The sequence below is a fragment of the Ziziphus jujuba genome, chromosome 5, assembly GCF_031755915.1.
Source record: "Ziziphus jujuba cultivar Dongzao chromosome 5, ASM3175591v1".
NCBI classification, from domain to species: domain Eukaryota; kingdom Viridiplantae; phylum Streptophyta; class Magnoliopsida; order Rosales; family Rhamnaceae; genus Ziziphus; species Ziziphus jujuba.
Window position 1 is genome coordinate 22,383,983 of NC_083383.1, and position 24,163 is coordinate 22,408,145.

Sequence of the window (24,163 nt, forward strand, 5' to 3'; positions counted from 1 at the left end):
TCTGCCAAAGAGTTAATGTATATTATCCTTAGTGATGAAAATTAATATTCTCAATAACCATTAAAAAAAAAAAAAAGAACACACGAACTAGATTTCCCAAAAATAATTGAACTCATTCAACAAAAGTACAAATTAAAACTTTCTAATACAACTTTAACATCCTTCTGGAATCTAAAGTCAAACCCAGAAATGTAATTACTCAAGAACTCAAATAAACTAACAGAAATAAATCAAATAAATCAAATTCATATAATTTTGCCCCAAAAAATCTAACCCCATTCAGAAAGGTACAATCTTTGATTAAGAATTTACGAATACGAATACTCACAAATTTAAGTGTTAACAGTCATATCAGGAAGAGCGTAAAAAGCGTACCCGTAGAAGTAACAAAAGAGGTAAAAGAGCTGGCTCTGTAAAATCATACTGTTGCTGCTAGCAGGCTATGAGCCTAAAATTTAAGCCATTTTTTTGAACATATATAAAAAATAAATATTTTATCCTTGTATTATCCATTTTCAACTTCAATACAAATTCATATGTTTGTTTCTATGTTTTTGAATTGAAATAAAACTATTGTGAATAAATCAAAACAATCTATTAATATTCAAAATTAATATATATTTTTGCAGTCGGCTGCATTTTATTAAAAATACACAAGGCGTGATTAACATGTTTAACAAAGTTTTCAAAATATCAAATAAATTTTACGTATTTTAATCAAAATGTATTAAAATAGCGGCTGTAGGTTGGCAAGTGATTATAGGATTTTGCCAAAAACTCCCAAAATTTAAGAGTAATTAATTAATTATTTATTTATCATTATTATTATTAATATTTAAAACAAGTTGTTGTAGGTTGGCAAGTAGCATTGTAGAGTTCAAGTTAGTGCAAACACTTTTATATGCAACTATTAAATAAACCGTTTATAAAATTATACAAGAATATAAATTGTTCCGGTTACATTGCACATGACATAGTGTAACAAATGAAACTAGAACAATTGTATATTTTCAGGTGGCTTGTGTTGACATGGTGGCAGGTAAAGCATACACATCTATTTTGAATATCACTTTAGTCCTTTATAATTTGAAATTTTGCAAGCACGCATCCCTATGTAAGAAAATATCATTATGGTCCTTTTATATTATATTTTTGTTTCATTTTAACCTTTCACATTTTATTTATTTTTTTCATTTTAGCCACTTTTTGACTAGAATGACACTTAACTTTTTAATTATTTATATAATGAATAATTCATTTATTATTTTATTTTTTATATCTGTTCTCAAAAGATAATTGTAATTTCATTTTATTTTTTTAGATATAAATGTTTTAGGAAGTAATTTGTAGTTAATAATTAAAAACATTGGAGTATTTTATAACTAAAAAAAAATGTGATTGGTCTTTGTAAATGGTTTTTTTCTTTTGTGAAAATTTCATTCATCTACACCTTAAAGGTTTGATTAAAATTTAGTAGCACCCCAACGTTTGAAAATTTATCACTATCCCTTAGAGTTTTGAAAAATTATAATTAATTCTCCGAAGTTTTGATAATTATCATTTACCACCCTAAGAGTTGATTTTTTATAAAACTGATTTTTGAAAATACTATTCATGATATGTGGAAAGGGAAAATTTTCATCTAAGTCAAAGATTAAATCTTAGAGGTAGAGGTGATCTCTTAGTAGAATTAATAGACCAAGCCTATGCGTACTATAATAATATTGTACATTAAAACATATCATTAACTATAAATTTCATTTTTATAAGGACAAACAATATGATTAGAAACGATAAATAAATTAAAATTTTAATATATATTATTACATAAAAAGATCATAAAATAAAGTTTTGATATTTATTTAAAATTAAAGGGTAAAATACAGTTTTCATAAATGAATTTACACAAAAATCAACAACAAATAGATGTACGTAATAAGTTTTTAAACTCTGGGCATAACAAGTTAATTTTCATCAAACCTAAAAGAGTATAGATGAAATTTCTCCTTTTCTTTTCTTGTTTTATATATTTTGAATTAAAAATTGGTTAAAATTGTCTTTTTGATTAAAATATATTATAAGTTTACTAAGTTAGACCAGTAAAAGGGGCTAAAACGAAACAAATATTAAATGTGCAGGGAGTCTATGGTGAAAATTTTCCAAATATTGATGCATTCGTGCAAAAAATTCAAAATAGAAGGAGTTAAAGTGGTATTATACCATTTAAACTAGTATTAATGAATTGCAGAATAGAAGAACAATTATTTTCGGCGGAAATAAATAAATAATTAAGAAGATTACAGAATGAGACATAAACACCTATTAGGAGGCAATGTAAGAGAGACATAGCAACATGAACAAAATAAATAGAAATAAAAAGACCACATATAAGAGAGAGCTTTTCAAAAAACAACAAGGTGGCAACATAAACAAAATAAATAGAAATAAAAAGACCACATATAAGAGATAGCTTTTCAAAAAAACAATGTATAAGAGAGAAAAGAAAGCGAGAGAGAGACAACTAGAGACGGAAAACAGACCTGGGAAGGAGTGCCAGAGAGTGTTGCGGGTCGGACACGACACACCCGAAAGTAGGCTTTCACCGGTTGGAGAGGAAAAACCGGCAAAGAGAACGACTCTGTTTCGGTTATGGGATTTGTCTTGGGGGGCGTGGGGAAGGAGGCTAACACTGTTTAATAAAGGGATTTAGGTTTATATTGTAATTTTTATTAGTGTAATTGTAATTTTGAGCTTTTACTTTTTTTGATCGCTCCTCTTTCCATAATTATTATTATTATTATTATTTTTTTTTGGAAAAAAAAAAAGGTACAACAAAATGTTTAAAAAGTACAGAAATCTAGTTTGTTCTGACTGCTAACTATATTTTCTAAAATAAAAAAATAATAATAATACTGTCTTCAAATTTGTTAGCAAAAATAGAATGCTTTTTAAACTTATTTATATAACAAGCTGGTTAGATTTTATATAAAAGAAATTATATGGAAGAAAATCATTATCAATATACATTAATTTTAGATAATATATCAATATATTAGAAACTTTGTACAACAAGAAAATAAAGTTCAATTATTATTGTTATTATTATTATTCTGCAAATAAAGTTATTGATCTTTACTTATTTTATAATTATAGTTAAAATACTATGATTTTATTGGCACCTTATTTTTTTTAAAAAAAAAATATATATATATATATATATATATAAATATATATAGATTTAATTATTATTTTTTGGTAATTAAATTAGTATTGATTACTTTGTATTAAGTTGTATTTTAATATAAAGTAATATAAAACAAAAACTAAAGTAAATTTATGTTACCATTTGATTGATATTATTGGAATAAATATGTAAAGGAGCTAAATTTTTTTAATTAGCCTTTCTAATTTTTTTTTTCTTGAGGATAGTTTAATTTACTTTTCAAAAAAATAAAAAATGATTGACATATTTTACGATAATGACTTACTTCAAATCTAAATATATAAAATTGATTAGCTAAGACGACATTTAAATATATTGTCAACTTTCAATCTTCCGTATCCATCATAAATGAGAAGATCTAAACCATTACAGATTAGATAAATTAATAATTTTAAAATTTATTTTTATTTGGGTATAACTCTCCAACGATTAATCATATAAAATGTTTTGACACTCACATAATTAATATAGGCTAATTTTTATGGGAACATACCCAAAGGCGGTGGAAAAGATTAAACTTTTACAGATTAATTGCCTTTTAGCTAATTCTTATCAGAAAACACTTAAAAATATAAATATATATATATATAAATATATATTCATTTTATGTTTTTCTTTTTTGAATAAATGCTATTTTTTCAAATAACAAGCAAAAATAAAATAGGGATAGACCCAAAAAAGGCTATGACTATTTTATTACATTATTATTACAATCTTGATAACAATCTTGATAATTGAGTATTTTTATTATTATTATTATTATTATTTGAACCTATGAGTACTTTATTATTTGAAACCAGGTTTCCAAGTACAAAATTTTGTAGTGCATATATATATAATTTTTTTTCTTTCTCTTTTATGTATCTATTAAGCTATATTGGCAAAGATTTGCATAGTTTATTTTAGATAACTGTTTGGCCACTTGTTTTAAAAAATATTTTTGTTTGTGAAAACAGAAAATTATTCTTAAAACAAAAATGTATTGTTTGGTTATCAGTTTTCAAAAACTATTTTCAAAGAATAAATGGAAAAGAAAACAAAAAATAGAAAATAATAAAAAGACGTTTTTTTTTTTTATAGTTTTTAAAAAAATTAAAAGTATGTTGGTTCACTGCATCTAATGCTTAAGTGTTGACAGAGGAGAGTAAGAATGACAGTATGCTCCGCACAATCCAAAAATGTGTGCACCGTCCCTAAAAGTATGTTTTTAGTTTTTGAAAATTGTTTTAAAATACAATTGACCAAACATTTATTATTTTCATAAAATAATAGAAAACTGTTTTTGTTTTATATTTTGAAAACAAAAAATAAAAAACAACATCAAACAAATCCTAAATATTTAGTAACGGGTTTCGCAATAATAATAATTGGAAGGACAAAAGAAATAAAACTCTTAGGTGCTTCTAGAAAAAAGAACCAAAAAAAAAAAAAAAAGTAGAACATAATAAGCGTATCTTCGCAAAGACATAAGGCATATTTTACTTTAGAGTTAAAACTATTTATACGAGAAAATAAGCACTCGGTAATGTGTTCGGCAATAATAATAATAATAATCATCTGATAGAAATAAGAAATAATACTCTTAGGTGCTTCTAGAAAATTGAGAAAGTAAAACATAATAATGGTTTTTACAAAACAAAAAAAAATAAAAAAAAAAGAAAAAAAGAAAAAGCTTTATGTATTAAATCATTAAAAGGATGTAAATGCTTAAAAGAAAAGGAAAAAAAAAAGAAAAGAAAAAATTTATAATTATGTATGGGGAAAAACTAAAAAATGTATTTTTTGACCCAAAAAAAAAAAAAAAGAAAAAAATTAAAGGAGAAGAGAAGCAACGTTGTGTTTTATCTAAAGTCCTTTTCAGTGCTGCAAAGATGATTAAAAAATAAATAAATTGCTTGCTTGTTTGACAAAATATTAGTGAGTGGTTTTTGTATAAAAATAAGTGTTGACTTTCCCCATAAGTATTTTAAGATTAAAACAATCTATCTATATAATATATAAAAGCAACCGTATATATCACATGTCAGTATATTGTTATTTTAAATTCCCTTCAAAATTATTATTTTTATTTTAATCATATATAAATATAAATTATTTATTATTTATATTTATTAATTATTACATTTTTTTATGATATTACCTTTTATAATTGTATTCAAATATATATAAAATTGATTCTAAATATAGATAAGATCAATTTTTGTTTTGAAATAAATTTTATATACAGTAATTGATAATGAGATTGATCTCTTTATTTTATTATATAATAAAAGATATTTTTTTATTAAATATATTTCACATAAAAATTCCATATAGTAATAAATATTCATATATGTATATATAATAAATGAAATTTAAATATTCTAATATATAGATTTCAATTATAAGATTAATATCTTTATTTGTTTATTTGATATTCTTAAAAAATATGAAAACATAAATAAATTAATAATGATATTGATCTCCTTATTTCGTTTCTTTTTAAAATTTTAAAAGATAAAATAAAAAACATGTATGTAATAAAAGATTTCTTTATTATTAAAATATTTTACATAATAATTTCATAAACTAATATATATTCATATATAGATATGTAATAAATGGAATTTTATTATAAAATAATAAAATTAAAATACGGTAATTGATAATGAAATTGATTTTTTTACCAATAAATTTATAGTGAATAATATATTTTTTAATATTTTCCAAAAAATGTTTAAGATATACTTATATATATATATATATATGTTAACAAAGGAAACAAATACTTAAAAGGACTTATATATATATATATATATATATATTTATATATTATAATTTTAATATTATCTTTTAAATGCAATGTTAAAAATGCATACATATATACATATATATAGCCAACTATCATATATATTTTATTTTATCAATGATAATTCATCAAAACGTTCTCCTCATTATAATAGTTTATGTATATATATATATATATATAGTCAACTATTATGTATATTATGATAATATATATATATATATATATATATGGGCCAATAAATTTATGATGAATAATGCATTTTTTTAATATTTTCCAAAAAATGTTTAAAATTTACTTATATATATATATATATATTAACAAAGAAAACAAATGTTTAAAAGCACTTATATATATATATATATACATATTACATTGCATTTGAAAGATAATATTAAAATTATGATAATATATATGTGGTCAACTATCATGTATATTTTATTTTATCAATTAATATTTGTAGTACTTTGGCAAATATTTAACCATTCAATGGGGGTTAATGCAGCTGTGCATAAAAACTATTTCAGTTTAATAGGTTGTAACCTTTAAAATTATTTAAATTTTAATTATTTTACTTGAAGAAAAATATCAATTTAACAACAAAATAAACTCTTTCCATGACTATGATGATTTGTAAGCATTATTTATCCCATTAATTTATTGATACATAAAAATCTCCAAATATATAATAGTTACTTTTTTTTTTTTTCTTATTGGGATGTTATTGAAGAATCAAAATTAATTGAGCTTCCATATTATGCCTCACATAAAGGAAATAAATTTTGCAGAAAATCAGAATCAGAATCACAAAACTTAAACCATTTTTGGGAGGTCTAATATATATTTTTCTTCCTTTGCATATTAAATATTATTTTGTATTCTCTAGCCTACCATTTTCAGATTTTCGCCATGTTAACTTTTGGCGAACTTTGTGTTTGGTCCACAAGTGAAAAATATTATGTATATTATTTATTTTTTTAAGTTCATAGAAATGGAAAATAATTTAATAAAGAATCATAATCTTATATAAAATTCAATCTTTCGTTTTCGTAAAACATTTTCTTACTTTATGGATCTGGTTTTTGCTCATTATTTGCAATCTTCTCCTATCATCAAAAAAGTTTAAAATATCCATTAACACATACTTTTGTATGAGGCACCTATACTAAAAGTGGTGCAGAATATGAGTTTCAACTTAACTTGGATGTGGTAACCAATTTTTTTTTTTTTTTTTTTGTTTATTTTTATGTTTATATTGCTTGGATTTCTTATCACATCCCTATCCATTACCAATTTTGGTTATATTTGCATTTGAATTTCTTCTTTCCTTTTGTATGAAAGAACTTCATAGACTAGCATGGTTAAGGAACGAGAGTAACCCTGAAGCTCTAGTATGCATTTATAATTACTCTCTTACATCATTTGACAAGTGGATAAAATAAAATATCTAGAAACAGTAAAGCTTACTAACTATTTCATTGAGGTCTTGGCCAACATCTGCATTTGGAGTCTGTTGACGTGACAAGATCCTAAAAAAGGAATTCAAAGTAGGTGTTGCATTTTTCCACTGAAAGTGTTTCCAAGAGGTAACTGGTTTCAAATTTCCAACGAATTTCCACGAGCCACTCCCACCTCCTTTCCATTCACTATATGAGGATGATAATAGTAATGGTAATAATCAATGATTAGAATATGAGGATGATAATAGCAATAGTATTTGATAAGTACATGATAAATATTATCATTATTTTAAAAGAAAAAATGAAGTGCAATGGCTAGAATACTTTTATTTTTAACAAATTTTTTATTTGATAAAAATATTACATAAATGTTTGATTAACTAATAATAATATATAACCAATTTTTATTATATTATTTAAATAATTATTATAATGAGATTTAGAATATGAAATACATTTTTACAAATGTTTAAGTATATTAAAATACATTTTAATTTGGCCTACCAACTGTTTATTTTTTACTTTGCCCATGGGTTTAAGTAAATAGAGAAATGAAAAGCAAAAGCAAAAAAACACTTGATTCTACACTAAATTTAGTGATATTGATCTGTGTATTTTTTTTATTGAAACAAATGTAGTTTAAAAAAAGAACAAAACAAAAGTTGCAAATGACGAAAATAAACAATGAGAAATAGAATCTCATTCTAAACAATATAACAAAAGAAGGAATTTTCCTTTTATTGGGGTTGTTGATTAACGTAAAGATATAAAAGGAATGGATACTTTTTGTTTTTCTATACATGGTCTGTTATTTGGTTTTTTTTTTTTTTTTTTTTTGGTGTATATTTTGATCATTGTTAAAGGTAAACTAATTATTTCATACATTTTTATGTTCTTACTACAAGGTCAAATTAGTAATTGTATTAATCAAAACAGTCAAATTTATTTTGCATTAAAGATTGATAATGGATATACCGTTTAAAAAAAGCAAGAATGAAAAAAATACAGATTAGATCTCAAAAGCGTCAAAGATCACATTGTACATATGATAATCGGTTTATTTTTTCATTATTTCTTTATTGATCCAATCTTTATATTCTTAGAAGCTTTTGATTAATATATATATATATATATATATGTATATAGGGTAATTTTATGGTGCAGTCCATCTATATGCGGACCCGAACCAAAGTTGACGCTTTTAAGAAACAACATCGGTTTTGCTCTATGTATATAATAGCAAAGCTGACGTTTTTTTTTTGAAAAAACGTCGGTTTTGGTGTATATTCCAATGCGGACGGTCTGTACCGTACCCTCACCCTATATATATATATATGTAAAAATATTTTATTATCTATTTTGTAATTTTTTGTTTAGACTATTATTTTGTATTTTAAATGTTCATCATTATTATTACTATTAGAATTTATTATGTAACATAAATAATTAGTCAAAAAGTGAGGATATAATTTAGTAGATAAATAGTAAATGCTTGGAACGTGGTTTTAGGTTTATAATCTATTCCAAATTTTAGGTTAATATATTCCAAAATTTTAGGAAATACAACTCATAAGATTAATTCATTTGTAAATATAAATAGAAACCCCATTTTAATTACTAAAGTTTGCAGCAATTTTGGGTTTATCGGTTCGAGAATTATTGAAGGCATGTAGTAGTCATTTATGTGTAATGGTAGTTTTGTTATACTTCTAATTTCCCGTATATTTCTCATAAATGAAGGCTAAATATTAATGGCGTATGGCGAGGATATATACAAAAAAATTAGATAAGATAATTTTTATATGTATCTTATTTGGTAAAAAATAAGACAATAATCTATTATTGTGCCACATAAAACCAAAATTTCAACCTAATTTTTTATTTACAAAATGTGCAAATGGCTAATATAATACAATATATATATATATATATTTTATCTATTTCTAATTTTCTGTTTAGGCTATGATTTTTTATTTTAATTATAGTAAAATTATTATTATTAGAATTTATTATGTAACATAAATGATTAGTTAAAAAATAAGAATACAATTTAGTAGAAAAATAGAAGCAATGGTTGGAACGTGGCTTTAGGTTTATAGCATATTCCACAATTTTTAGGGTAATATTTTATGAAAAGGATAAATAAATTTGTAAATTTTTTTTTTTTTTTTTGCGAAACCTATGTTATAAAAATACAAAAAGAAATATACATGTTGTATACAATGATTTGCAATTTCTCTTTGTAACATGCTCATAGTAAATATATTTGGACAACATACAGAAAATATATCATCTCAAACAAGAGTATTAGATGGTTATTCCGTTTCGCCAAACATAAAGGCTATTTGTTAAAGTCAAGATTTGTTAAGCAGTTTACAAAGTCACTCAAGAAACCCATTGAGTGATGTCACATATGGTATGATTATTTATTTATGTAATTTACATTTTATAAAAATTCCTACACTTCAATTTACATTATAGAAGTTTCAAAAGGTAAAACTTTACTAATAGAAAAAATCAATTTTGTGGCTGTTTTGCAAAGAGAAGAGGAGATTGCATTTGTCAATAATACCAACTTTTCTTAAAGGAGTTTGGGATATGATAGATGCAATAAAGCATAGATATAATTAAATATACTATTTTCGGGGAAGCACGTAATAAATAATGGATCTATTATTGAAGGTTTTAATGCAATTTCAAATACTTCTTCGGATAAACATGTTTTTGAAGGTTCTTTAGAAAACAAAAACAACTTAAATAATGGTACCATGCTTTATTAAGAAAAATTGAAGTTATTTAAATTAATACTATTAATTTACTTTTTTAGTTAAATCCATAATTATTGTTTCAAAAGTGATTATGGATACTGATTTGCCAGAACATAATATTTAATCGAATATTATTGGTATATTCTAACTTTTTAAAGTACCTTAGTTAATTATTTTAATTTTTCAATTTAAAACTGTGTGATTATTTATTTAGTCTCATTAGTTTGCCATGTTGTAGGTAATGAAAATCTTATCAATTTTGATGTCACAAGAACCGAAATTGTGACTATGGTGGTAAAGTTTTTGTTATGTCATAAGCAAATGTGCTATTATAATTTGATTATTTATTAATTGTTTTACCTTTTTTTAGGGGATGAAGTGAAATACAATGACTTTTCAAATAGGGTATATTTTTTGAATTTAATTGTTTTCATTTCAAAATTACTTATATTGCTTATATGTGAATTTTAATAGTTTTCAACCTTTATGAATTTCATGGAGACTATTGGGATATCAGAGATCCTTGCAATAAATGTAAATTTTGTGGTGCATTATTTTGGTATGATGAAAGGGTTGGAAAGTATTACAATTTATCAAAACCAAAATTCTCTTTGTGTTGTATACAAGGGAAAGTGGAGCATCCAATGATGCAAGATCCTCCCCAAGTTTTTAAGTATCTACTTTATGGCGCATATGACAAAAACAAGCATTTTTTTGAAAATATTCGGTCATATAACAATATATTTATTTTTTACATCCATGGGAGATCGATTCAATTGTAAATTGTGAAAGAGGGCCTCCTGTATTTAGGTTACATAGTCAAAATTACCACAAGATTTAAAGTTTATTGCACCCAGAAGGTTCACCACCAAAGTTTGCTCAACTGTATATTTATGACACTAAAAATGAAGTGTCAAATAAAATACAAGCCGTCAAGTAATCAATGTTTTCTGAGATTTTTATTTTGCATATTTAATATATTTAACTACTTATACTAACAATGATTGTTATTTTCATATATGTATTAGCCAAAATTTTGATATTAATAAGTTGCACACTGAGACTGTTTATGACTTGAAGATGATGCTTGATGAGCATAATGTTTTAGTTAAGTCATTTAGAATGGTAAGGGATACAATTCGCCAACATGACTCCTCAACTTTGACGCTCAAACTCATTGGAAGGAGAGAAGGAAACAGAAGGATGTACAATTTACCAACTTTATTAGAAGTTGCAGCTTTGGTAGTTGGCAATTTTGAAACATCTCCGACTGATAAAGACATTATAATTGAAACTCAAACTGGAGAGTGAAAACAGATCAACGAATTAAAAGCTTCATATCTTGGACTTCAATACCTTTTGCTTTTTCCATATGGCTAGGATGGATATCGAAAGGATGTTCCATTAAAGAAGTCAAACACAAAATCGTATGATAGGAGGAGAAGGTGAGTCCCTAAATATTTTATTCTAAAAAGGTTGTTCCAACAATTTTAGTTGATGCATATACGATGGTTGAATCATCGCATCTATCATATATACGTACCCATAAAAAAGAATTGAGGTCCAAGATGTATAGAGGTTTGGCAGAAGCAATTTTAGGAGGAGAAACATATGCTTTTTCACGAGGAAAATGTGTTATATTGCCTTCTTCTTTTAAAGGTGGGGCATGATATATGATCCAAAATTACCAAGATACAATGGCAATATGTAAATGTGCTGGATACCCTAAGCTTTTTATCATATTTACATATAATCCAAAATGGTTAGAGGTTATTCTTTTTGTAGAAAGTAGAAATTTATAACCTGAAAACCAGCAAGATATACTTTGTAGAATATTCAAAATCAAACTAGATCAGTTGGTAAAAAATCTCAGACAAAACAAGATATTTGGAAAAGTCAAAGCAGGTAATTTTTTTGTATTTATTTGATGAATATTTTTTTTATAAATTGCATCTTTTAAATAATATTATTTAACTAACATAAATATAACCTTACTACAATGTATATATATAATTGATGGTTCATGTTGACTATCACTATTTTAATATTAAAATACATTGCTGCAGAAATATGCACTGTTAAGTTCCAAAAACGTGGATTGCTACATGCACATATACTGCTTTTTTTTTATTATTTATTTTTTTATATCAAGAAGAAAAATATCCAACAGATGAAGATATTGACAAGATCATTTTAGCTGAAATTCCCAATGAAACAAATTATCCATAATACTATTTTGCAGTTAAAAATTTGATGATGCATGGACCATGCGGCAACTCAAGAAAAAATTCTCCATGTATGTTGGATGGAAGATGTACAAAACATTTTCCTAAAAGATATGTAGATTGCACTACAGTTGATAAAGATGGTTATCTAATTTATAGAAGGAGAGACAACGGAAGAACAATTGAAAAGAATGGGATTGCCTTGGATAATAGATATGTAGTTCCGCACAACCGTTACTTACTTTTAAAGTATGATGCTCATATGAATGTTAAGTGGTGTAACAGTCAAGATCTATTAAGTATTTTTTTAAATATGTCAATAAAGGACATGATCATGTCACCGCAACTTTTTATGGAAGCACTAATGATGGTAATGTACATGGTCACGTGGATAAAATAAATATGTACTATGATTGCAAGTATATTTTACCATGTGAGGCAACTTCGAGAATGTTTGGTTTTGATATTCATCATAGAGACTCTCCAGTTGAGCGGTTGAATTTCCATCTTCCCAATGAGCAAAACATAGTATTTCTAAATATTGATTCGATTGATAATATCATGAATCGAAATCGTGAGCAATTCGATGTTTTCGGCTTGGATGGATGCAAATAAAAAATATGTTAAAGCGAGGGAGATGGCTTATGCAAAGTTCCCTACTAGATTTGTGTGAAAGAGTTCAAAAATGTAGTGGCATCCAAGGAAGCTTGGGTGACATGTACTATTTGAGAATACTTCTTAACATAGTTCGGGGACCAAGAAATTTTGAAGAAATAATGTAAATGGCATTCAATATAATTCTTTGAGAGACGCTTGCTATGCACTTGATTTGTTAGATGATGATAAAGAATATGTCGATGGTATAGTTGAAGCAAGTCATTGAGGATTTGCATACTATTTGAGAAATCTATTTGCAACATTGTTGTTCTTAGATTTATTAACGAGGCATGAATTTGTTTGAGAACAAAGTTGGTGGCATCTATCAAACGATATACTCTATAGGCAACGCAGCGTGCTGCATAATCAAGGTTTTATATATTCTTTAATGTTTTTATTTACATAATAATAATAATTAGTATAATCTGATTGCTTATTTATTCCACTTCACAGATTTGCATCTGACTGACGAAGAGATAAAAAGTTATACTTTTCTAGAGATTAAGAAGATCTTATGAAGCAGTGGAAAAAGTCTTCGTGACTATCCAATGATGCCTTTCCTTGGCACCATCGATGTTTCTTGTCACCAAGATAGGCTTATACAAGATAAGCTGAGTGATGATAGAATTGCTTTGGCTGAAGACCATAATAAGTTTGTATCAAATCTCATAGCCGAATAAAAAAATGTTTGTGAAACAATTATGGTGCTGTTGGAGGTGTCAAACCCGGTATATTCTTTGTGTATAGATATGGACATATCGGGAAAATTTTTATCTGAAAAATTCTATCAATAGCATTGAGATCGAAGGGGAAAATTGTGTTGACTGTAGCATTGAGTGGTATAGCATCTCTTCTTTTGCCGGGAGGTAGGACAGCACATTCAAGGTTTGATATATCTCTTGTTCCAAATGAAAATTCAACTTGTAACATTAAATAAGGTAGTCCACTTGCTGAGTTGATTGTCAAAATCGAACTTATCATTTGGGATGACGCACCTATGATGAATAGATATTGTTTTAAAGCGTTGGACAGGACTATGAGAGATATTTTAAGATTTTAGCAATCTATTAAGTTTGCAGCAATCTTTTGGAGGTAAAACTATTATGTTTGGAGGAGATTTCGGACAAATTTTGTCGGTTATCCCAAAAGGAAGTAGGTAAGACATTGAAGTTGACAAAGAACATGAGAGTTCAAAGTATTGACTCGGAAATTGATAATGATGAATTGAAGACTTTTTTAGAATGGATATCAAGTATTGGAGATGGAACATTTGGCGGTTCGAATGATGGTCATGCAATGATTGATATACCTGATGATGTTTTGATAAAGAATACATAAGATTTAGTTGCCTATATTGTAAATAGCATGTATTCTTCTTTCTCAAAGAATGCTAATGACCCATCATATTTGCAAGAAAGAGCCATACTTACTCCAGCTCTTGACATTGTTGAATCGATAAATGAATACATGAGTTCCCTCAATTGAACTGAGAAAATACATATTTAAGTTCTAATGCAACTGGTAGATCGGATTCGAACATTGATCTTATAAGAGATCTTCATACACCTAAATTTTTAAATTCTATAAAATGCTCTAGGGTGCCTAATCATCAATTGAAATTGAAAGTCGGTGTTCCCGTTTTGCTATTAGGAAATGTTAATCATTCTTTGAGATTTTGCAATGGGACTAGATTGGTCATTACAAAGCTTAGCAATCATGTTCTTGAAAGCTAAGTTATTTTCAGGAAGCAATGCTGGATTTCAAGTTTTTATTCTAAAAATGATTTTAACTCTATCGAACCCAAGATTACCTTTTAAGTTTCAATGAAAACAATATTCTTTGGTTGTATCATATGCTATGACTATTAATAATAGCCAATGTCAATCTTTTTCGCATGTTAGACTTTTATGTTAAAAAATTAGTTTTCAATTATGGACAGCTATATGTTGCAGTCTCCAGAGTTACAAATAGGAAATGATTGAAAATATTAATTTATGATAAAGATGGAGAACCTACTAATTCAACCACTAATGTGGTCTTCAAAATAGTTTTTCAAAATTTGTATTAGTTATGTTGAATTGAAAATTTTAGTTTAATATTATTTTTATAATGCTTTTATGTTTGATTGGTTATAATTCTTTTTTATAACTTATTATCAAAATAATGTATCGCAATTATATATGTCGTGATTCACATATGTATCCAGTATATATTAAATGTATTAATTAAAATATAAAAATATCAAAAATAAATTTAAAATGCTTTTATATTATGTATAACTAAATATTTTATTAATTAGTTATTAACAACAATAAAATAAAAAAACGTATAAAAAAACACTCTCAAACATACCTTAATTTAAAATTTTATATTTTTCTTTAAAAAACATTTTTTTTTGAGAAATTTAAACTAAAAACCTCTAAAAAAAAAAAAGAGAATGGGAAATTAAACTTTGGTTTTTTTTTTTTTTTTTTTTTTACTTTTTAAATTATTTTTATTTTTTATATTAAAAACTTATAAAGGAAAAAGTGAACTTTTGAATAACTAATTAAATATATCATGTAGGCATATAGAGGCCATTTTTATTTGTATTTTATTGTATATATACAAGCATATGGAATGTAAATATATTTTGTCATATGCATTTTAAATAGCATTTAATTTTAAAAAAAATTTAATCTTTCATTTTCATTTGTTTCTGTTTTCTAGTTTATTATATTTTTTTTATATTTTATATTTATTAATATTTATTTTAAAATTTTAAATTTACATTTTAATCTGACTAAAAAATTTGTGTGTGTGTGTGTGTGTTTTTTTTTTTTTTTAAATCTGACTAAAAAAAAATTGTTTTGCTTTTTTATTTATTTTTAAAGACAGTTCATATTCTCGATTCCTTTTGAAGGAGTGCTCGATTTGTTCTTCTGCCACTTCCAATCGGCTCGGAGCGAACTGCCCCAACAATGGTGAAAGCCGTGGTCGGAGAGGAAACGCGGCTGAAATTGACCGAAGATCGCCTTGCCAATTCCTCAATCCCTGCTCAGGTTCTCTCTCTCTCTCTCTCTCTCTCTCTCTCTCACTACACGCTCCCAAACGCAGCAAGCACAGCTTGATGATTCTGAAATCCTGGGGTTTTTGTTTGTTTGTTTGGGTTTTAAGTTCAGGTTGGTCTCGTAATTGGCAAGCTTAGCTCGACATTGGACCGGGGTTTTGTGTTCGACTTGATCCCAACCCCACCCAATGATGCCGGAGACCCTGCATGTTCACTCGTCGAGTCCAACAAGGACGACAAGAAGAAGGGAACCAAGTCCAAGGCTCAGTCCTCCGATTCTTCCTCTTTGGTCATAGACAAGGATTGGGTCGCCGAGCATGCTCGTCAGGTTACTCTTTTTATTGAGATTGTCTTATGCATTAAGCATGTATTCGTGGATTCTTCAAATCCACAGCTTTGGTCTGGTTTTTTGGGTATTCCTTATTATGTTTGTGTCTGTGCTTGCGTGGTTCTATCCTCTTTTATTTATTTATTTTAGGTGTCTAGAATGTTATTGGGTGGCATGAAGGTGGTTGGAATTTATATATGGGCAAGCGATAGCGCATTTAAAAATTCAACCTTTACGCTTTGCCAGGTAAATTTTATTTCCTTCTCAATTGGATGTTTTGGTATTTTGATGTTTCTTAGTGGAGCTCTAAGTTACAATCTTGATTATGTATGCACTATGATGAATTTTTATATGAGACATTATTGAGGCCCATGAAATTACTTCAGATACAACTATTGCTATTACTTGATGTCGGCCTCCTGTTTCATGAAACTGATACAGTGGAAGGCATGTAAGAACTTATATGATTTTATTCTAATTCTAACGCAAGTAGTTTACCTGCCTCCTGGTTGCTATCAGCTTGGTCTCAATGTCAAATTGTATGGTAAAATTTTGCCTTTTTGAAGGTTTAGGAGCAATTCATGGATTGCTTGTTAGTCCTCTTTGAAGGAAATGATTTTATTTTACATTACCTTTTTTACCCCATGTTTGTATATCGTTAATTGAGTTGACTTTGCAGACTATAAAGGGAGTTGCAGAAGCAGCACCCTTCTTGGAGACTGATTGGGATGAAAGATTGATTATTCACATTTGTTACAGCCCAAGGAGGTAATTTACTGAATAAATCTTTCTTCTCTCAATTATGCTGTTCATACTCAGCATAAGTATTTTAAACATGCTGACTTAAGAGTTGATTGGTCTAGATGGACATGTCGAAATTGCTCCTTGAGTTCAAATGTTACTTCAAGTAGCTTACGGCTGTGTGACTTTAAAATGGGAAGGGTCTTAAATTCTCTTCAAACATTTAGTTGCCTATACGACTTTGATCTTAGGTAAGATCTGCCTTTATTTTTACGTGAATTAATTCTTTCTGATGGTTAGTGAGCTTCGCTTTATTCATTTAAAAAGATAATATAAGAAATTATCTAAATTATGTCTTGTAGAATACAATTTATTTTTTATCGTTTGAGTTTCATTATGATAATGTCAGGTAAAAATCTTCTATGATTGTTATCTTTGCATGTGAGAGTACCCTATGTTTCTGTCTGTTTCATGACCTCTCTTTTTAATTTTTCCCTATTGAGGAATCTATGTGAAACGAAACAACCCAGTTTCTAGAGAGAGTTTTTCCTTGTTGATGCCTCCATATAATCGACTTATCTTTTAATTTCTTTTTTCTTTCAAAGAATATATATAATACCCTTAACTTCTGTTTTCAATAAAAGGACAAGATATTAGGCTTACAAAATAGAAATGCCTTTCTTGTAAAGACACTTGATGTCCCCTTTAACAAGGGATATGAAAGAATCAAAACAATCAGTTACTGCTAAAATCAAAGATTAGCTGATAGATAGCATCAAACAAATACTTCAACCTGCAATAATGTTCAACAATGAATCCATGACTAATTATTGTCAGGATCAACAGTGAAGTTGATCACCATTCTTTCTGCATGTTTGTGTCAGCCATCCTAGCTTTCGTGTGTCTTTTCTTTTATTGTAAGCAGATCCAGCTTTGTTATTCTGCTCATTTTAGGCTTCTATCCAAGCCACTTGCAAAACACTTTAATTTTTATCGGGAAATCATTACAAAAGACCATCTTTTGGTTTTTACAAATTTTTCTTGGTTTTACTAGTTATTTTATATTCTCCACAGGACATGACCAATGTTACAACTAGAAAGCTACATCAGATCCTGTGGGCCACATGACTAAAAGTACTATGTTATAAAAAATACCATGTATTGAAGCCTTGTTGTGGTTACAAATATTTTTTGTTACTCGTAATTATTTCATATCCTCCAAGTAACCTACACTAAACTACAATGTTATAGCACTAAAATACTACTTTAGGTTGTCTTATGATGGATCTATGTTTGCTCAGATTGCCTATACATCACAAGAGGGGGACAAATGTCCAAACATTGACCAATGTACTACGTCATGGGATTTCTGTTCTTGCTAAAGAGCTAAGAGGTGCAAAAGCTATTGTGGATGGAAATTTGGTATGTAGCACTTTGATATTGTGCTTGTGGAAGTTCAACTTCCCTTCATTTTGGTTCACCCCTCTTAGATATGTAAAATTGCCTTTGTATGTAAAATGAGTTTATTATATTCCAAATTCTCTGTGGGTATTTTGGTTATTAAAACCAAATGTGTCTTCTAAATCCTCAAACAGTATTCTCATTTTCAATTTCATATGTACCAATTAATTTCAACTTTGATATCTTCTAGCCATTTGATAGTATTATGCTCCCTCTTAATTGTTAGATATGTGAAGTTGGAATAGTTTTGTAGAAAGTCGTCCATAATTTATATTGGGACTTTACCTTTTCCTGCTGTAGTATTTGATAATTTCAGCTTTAGATTCTCTCACATTTTTGTTTTATGTATTAGATACTTGTATCTTGCCAACCGTTTTTTTTTTCTTTTTTTTTTTTTGGTTGTTTTTCTCCCAAAGTTATTAGTTAGGCCTGAGAGTAGAATCTCCATTTCCATGAGTGTTATCTTTGATGCATCAGTGACAATTCTCTATAACACAGAGCCAATGATGGAGGAACCTAATCACATCTATATGATCTTGCCATGAATGTAGCATAGATGAAACTACTTCCATAGGTGGTACTGTAGTAGTAACATAGAAGACAAGAAAGGCTTGTATAGCCAGTGGGTAAATAAGAGCCCCAAACATTGACTTATTCGTTTGCTGGGCTAGATCTTTGATTACAACAAAAAGATGAAAATTCAGTTGCTACCCTGTTGCATGATAAAGCTCCTTGCATTAAAAGAAACGACTTCACCAAGAAAACTTGCTAGTATTATTTTTGTTAATTATTTTTCTGTCATTTAGGTGATTTCAGTTAATTTATTTTGCTGCCCAAACATTTTCTTCTTATTACTGGGGCCTACTTTTGAGAAAGAGTGTTAAGTGTGTGTTTGTGTTAATTAGGCCCATTTTTCTTTATTAAGCTTTTGGGATTGATAGTAACTTAATAATTTGATTTTTCAGTTTCTTGAATTTTGACAAAGATCAGCATAGAAACAGGTTTTACAATGATACTTGGATAGTGGTAGAATGATCGTGTACCATACATACATCAAGCTATGCATTTGCTTTCATATTATTGTTTGGTTTGCTAAAAAAGTGGATAAAAAATAGAAAAAAAATGAGTTCTTTTCTTTGAATGGAGTTATGATCTTTGCGAGGAGACTTCTGGCTGCTGTCATGGTGGCTTGAGTTTATGTCATTCAGTATGGGTCTAGCCAGAGTTTCCCCACATGCGGGATTTAATTTTTTACAGATGTTCAACATCTTGATTGAAACTGATTTTTGCTTAAACATCTGGGTTTTCTGGTCTCTCTTTCTTTCTCTTTTTCTTTCTTCTTCTTCCAAAAGTTTCACAGTTAACTCAGTAAAAATAATTTCTTGTGGATTTTTCTCATCTTCTGTTAAGAATCTTTTTATTTTCATACATCTTTTAGGTAGTTAATGATGAGCCATGCACATCAGATGGGCTGCATGAAATTGAGTTGCTTCTACCCTTCAAGAAAGATGCTGTGACTGAAGGTGAGTTGATAAATTTATTTTATTTCACATCTATATATATCTAGAATATTCTGATGATAGATATCTGACAAATTATAATCGGGGATATGGTTACATGGCAAATACTAAGAATGGCATTTCAATAAATGATTAAAAATTAAAATGCTATTTGAGTCCTGGGAAGCCACCCTTTGCCCTTATCACTTCACCATATCTTCCATTATAATTTGGAAAATAAACTGTGGCTTTTTTTTTTTTTTTGCGGGGGGGGGGGGGGGGAATTTCCTTATATTATTATCATTATTGGTGAAGATTGACTGTTGCAATTTTGTTATTACAACATTTATCTATGTTTATGAAGCATACAGCTTAAGGGATGTTATTGGGCTTCTTGCTTTTAGTGGCTCAGTTTGTTCGTATGCATACTTAAATTCAAAAGAACCACTTTCACAAGCTGTTGCTGATATAAAGGTATTCACATTTATCCATATTCTCGACTCTTTAGCCTGAACTTTGGTCTAATTCTAAGTTTAATTTCCTTGTTTGGTTCTTTAAATTTTCTATCCATCCACAATTATCTAAACATTGTTATTTATTGATGGGTCAAAATGTTTGTTTTGAAGTCATGTATCCATTAACTATGTAAATTGAATATTGAACTTGTATTTCAAATGAATAATTATGGAGCAGAGAATTGGCTATTTGTTTTTTTGTTAATACGTTGTATCATAAACTGTTTTATAAAAATGAAGCCATGCTTTTTTGTTGAGAGGTACCTATGTTTGTAACTGTTACTGGACACTTGAGTATTGACTTAAAGGTGCATTGGTTTCTAATTTTGAAATTTTGCAATTTATCTGCCTTAACCAGTTGAAGTTATTTATATGCCAATGATTTTTCAATACACCAACGTGCAGAAAAGCTGCATATTTGAGAGTTAAATTGCAATTTAATAAAGTTAGATGTGACAATTTAGTGAAACTAGTAAAAGTGGGGTGTACTATCAGAAAAAGGTAAAAATGGTTATGCTACCTAGAAATTGTGACAAAATGTGTATTGAATTGCCCATTGAATGCTGCTCGTCTGCAGCTTATTCTTATTTGTCTGCAGCTTATTCTTATTTGCCATTCCCATTGCTTGTAAATTATCAATTGCTATTGCTCAATATTTTATTTCTTTTCCTGTTTGTAGGAAGATATTATCAAAAGTCTCCAAAGTAGATTAGATATCATATGTGATGAGGTAGATGGAGATACTGGTCCAGCTGATGCTGGTGGTGAGGAAGTTAGTGATGGAATCTCCACTGAAACACCTATTTCTCAACTTTCCTTACAGCTGTTAAGGTCTGTTGTAACTGTTAAATTTTGGTATTTTTGTTTTAATTGGAAATATTGGCAGTGAATTTGACATATTACCATTTGTATTGCTTTTTTCCTTCACTGTTTCATGATTATCAATATTGAGAGGCATTTAATCAATAGCACAAAATCTTCTATAACTACTCTGTTTGGTTAGCTACATCATTACGTTTTGGCGTGATTGTTTTCTTTTGGGTAAATACTTTATGGATTTTGGTTGTTCATCATACAATCTTCTCCAATATTGTTTCTTTTCAATATTTATATTACTGCAAAAACTCATGCTTTTTTTATTTTTTGTTTTTTATTTTTATTTTACCTTGATTATCAGCTTGCTTCTGTTAGACAGGGAGTGGAGTTTAGTAGTTCCTTTTGTAAAGCAGAATGTTGGAATTTGAACAATTTATGTTGCTGAAGAATATTGCCAAATCCTTGACATAACTCCCTCTTTGACTTTTTAGAGCATTGTCTGCTAAGCTGACTTGATTTCATTTATTATAAAACAGAAAAACTTGCAGTCTTTCTCTTCCTCGAAGAGTCTTTGTTCCCTGGTTGGCAGAGACTTTTGTGTGTGACTACCTACAACAATCTGAGACACTTCAGGTTTGTTCTTTGGGATAAATGTGTGCAAGTAGTTGCGCTTACAGTGGAAGAATGAATCTCTGAATATGTGTTTAGTTATGCCCCATGGATGGGTAGGCAGGCACTTGTGTTCTGATGGGATGCGCAATCATAGAGTTATATTTTTCCCTTCCCTGTTGTTTCTTACATGTAGATGGATCAGACAATCTTTGTTGACTTGCTAATTTTTTCTTGATGATGGAATGGATAATGGTGTGCTGTTTTGGTTTTTTAAGCAATATTTATTAAGTATGAGCTGATGATTTCAAATGATTATTTGAAAATTGTTTTATTTGTTGAACTAAGACTTGTTAAACTTGTACCGATGTTGTGTAGAGTAGAATTCTCTTAATCACTCTGATTTGCACTTTTCATGCGTTGTTCAATGACAATCTGAGACACTTCAGGTTTGTTCTTTGGGATAAATGTGTGCAAGTAGTTGCGCTTACAGTGGAAGAATGAATCTCTGAATATGTGTTTAGTTATGCCCCATGGATGGGTAGGCAGGCACTTGTGTTCTGATGGGATGCGCAATCATAGAGTTATATCTTTCCCTTCCCTGTTGTTTCTTACATGTAGATGGATCAGACAATCTTTGTTGACTCGCTAATTTTTTCTTGATGATGGAATGGATAATGGTGTGCTGTTTTGGTTTTTTAAGCAATATTTATTAAGTATGAGCTGACGATTTCAAAATGATTATTTGGAAATTGTTTTATTTGTTGAACTAAGACTTGTTAAACTATTACCGATGTTGTGTAGAGTAGAATTCTCTTAATCACTCTGATTTGCACTTTTCATGCGTTGTTAGGTGCTTAAAGATCATTTGGTCGAGTTGTTGTCTATGGAAGCTATGTTTGATGTCTCAACAGTCTTGGAACCGGAAGTAGAAGCCCCGCCCGTGATCACTAAATCATTTTGGGATGTGGCAGTGCCCTTCTGTTCAGCGTCTTGCTCTTCGTCAGAGAAAACTGTACCAGAGTTGTCGATGGAGAAAAGTAGCGGGAAGGTTATTAAGTCTACCAATGTCAACATCATACTGGCTGCTTTCTTTCTTGTTCTTTCAATCTTAGTAGGGTTTTTTCTCATTGCTGTCAGGGGATCATAGTTCAACCAAAGCTTCAATTAGTAAAACCCAAAATATGAATTCTGTGTAGCGTTTATAATGTCAAACCAAAAATGATAAATTTTGTGTAGCTTCTATAATGTCAAGGTTGATGGTGTTCGTGTTTCCTGTTGAATGTCGAAATACTCGCTTGCTTGCATTAAGTTCATTTTTTTAATTTTTTTAATTTTTTTTCCCCCGGACAGTGGAGTTTGATATTTTACTGGAGCATTATTTATAAAATCTTTTTGATCTTGAAAGAAAATCCTTTTACTCAATTTTTAGTGGCATCGTAGTTTCTGATAGAAATGTATTGTTTTATTTTTATTTTTTCAACCTTATTTGAGTAGGAACTAAAAGTTGTCTTAATTTTACAAAATAAATTAAATTATAATAAAATCAAGGATGAAAAATTACAGAGCCTGTAATTTTATGTTTTAGGGTATAGAACTTTTTAATGAAATTTTTTGTATAGAAGTTATTTAGTATAATGCAACCAAAAGTAATACTTAAACCCAAATAGGAAGGGCTAGATTGTTGAAACTGATTGAGCTCGTAATCCTACTTAATCAGTTAATATTTCTAGATTTTCTATAATTGACACTTTTGTTATATGAGTTTCTTGATTCACAACTACTCGTGAAATTTTTTGCAATCAGAACATATTGTTTTTATCTCTTTTTTGGACTTTATTATCCATGAATTTTAGTTCATTACACTAACGTTTAGAATTTCTCTTTCCACATGTACACACATAATGAATACTCTCACTGTTCTTTTTATTGAATAACAAAACATATTTTAATTTTCCCAATGTGAGGCTTGATCATGCTTTGAAATATGGAAGTAGTTAATCCACAGAAAGATATATGCATAGACC

At 28.2% G+C, this 24,163-nt stretch overlaps 1 protein-coding gene across 2 annotated transcripts; it reads left to right on the forward strand.

The window, feature by feature from the left end:
• Positions 1-16,000: 16,000 nt before the first annotated feature.
• On the forward strand, positions 16,001-23,447 carry LOC107421360 (uncharacterized). Of its 2 annotated transcripts, XM_048476391.2 has the most exons (11): positions 16,002-16,159; positions 16,280-16,495; positions 16,646-16,741; positions 17,175-17,263; positions 17,359-17,487; positions 18,538-18,658; positions 20,136-20,220; positions 20,561-20,670; positions 21,391-21,542; positions 22,064-22,160; positions 22,990-23,447. In XM_048476391.2, the coding sequence occupies exons 1-11, from the start codon at positions 16,079-16,081 to the stop codon at positions 23,284-23,286; spliced, it is 1,473 nt and encodes a 490-aa protein (XP_048332348.2). In that variant the 5' UTR covers positions 16,002-16,078; the 3' UTR covers positions 23,287-23,447. The 2 variants fall into 2 exon arrangements, with proteins under 2 accessions (XP_060673604.1, XP_048332348.2); XM_060817621.1 differs by lacking the exon at positions 16,646-16,741 and having other exon boundaries at positions 16,001-16,159.
• Positions 23,448-24,163: the final 716 nt, after the last annotated feature.

Bases quoted from the DNA above. Each gene is read 5' to 3' on its own strand.
- LOC107421360 (XM_048476391.2), top strand. From the start codon at position 16,079: ATGGTGAAAGCCGTGGTCGGAGAGGAAACGCGGCTGAAATTGACCGAA. The intron at 16,160-16,279 runs GTTCTCTCTCTC...TTTTAAGTTCAG, and splicing joins ATTCCTCAATCCCTGCTCAG to GTTGGTCTCGTAATTGGCAA. The intron at 22,161-22,989 runs GTTTGTTCTTTG...ATGCGTTGTTAG, and splicing joins AACAATCTGAGACACTTCAG to GTGCTTAAAGATCATTTGGT.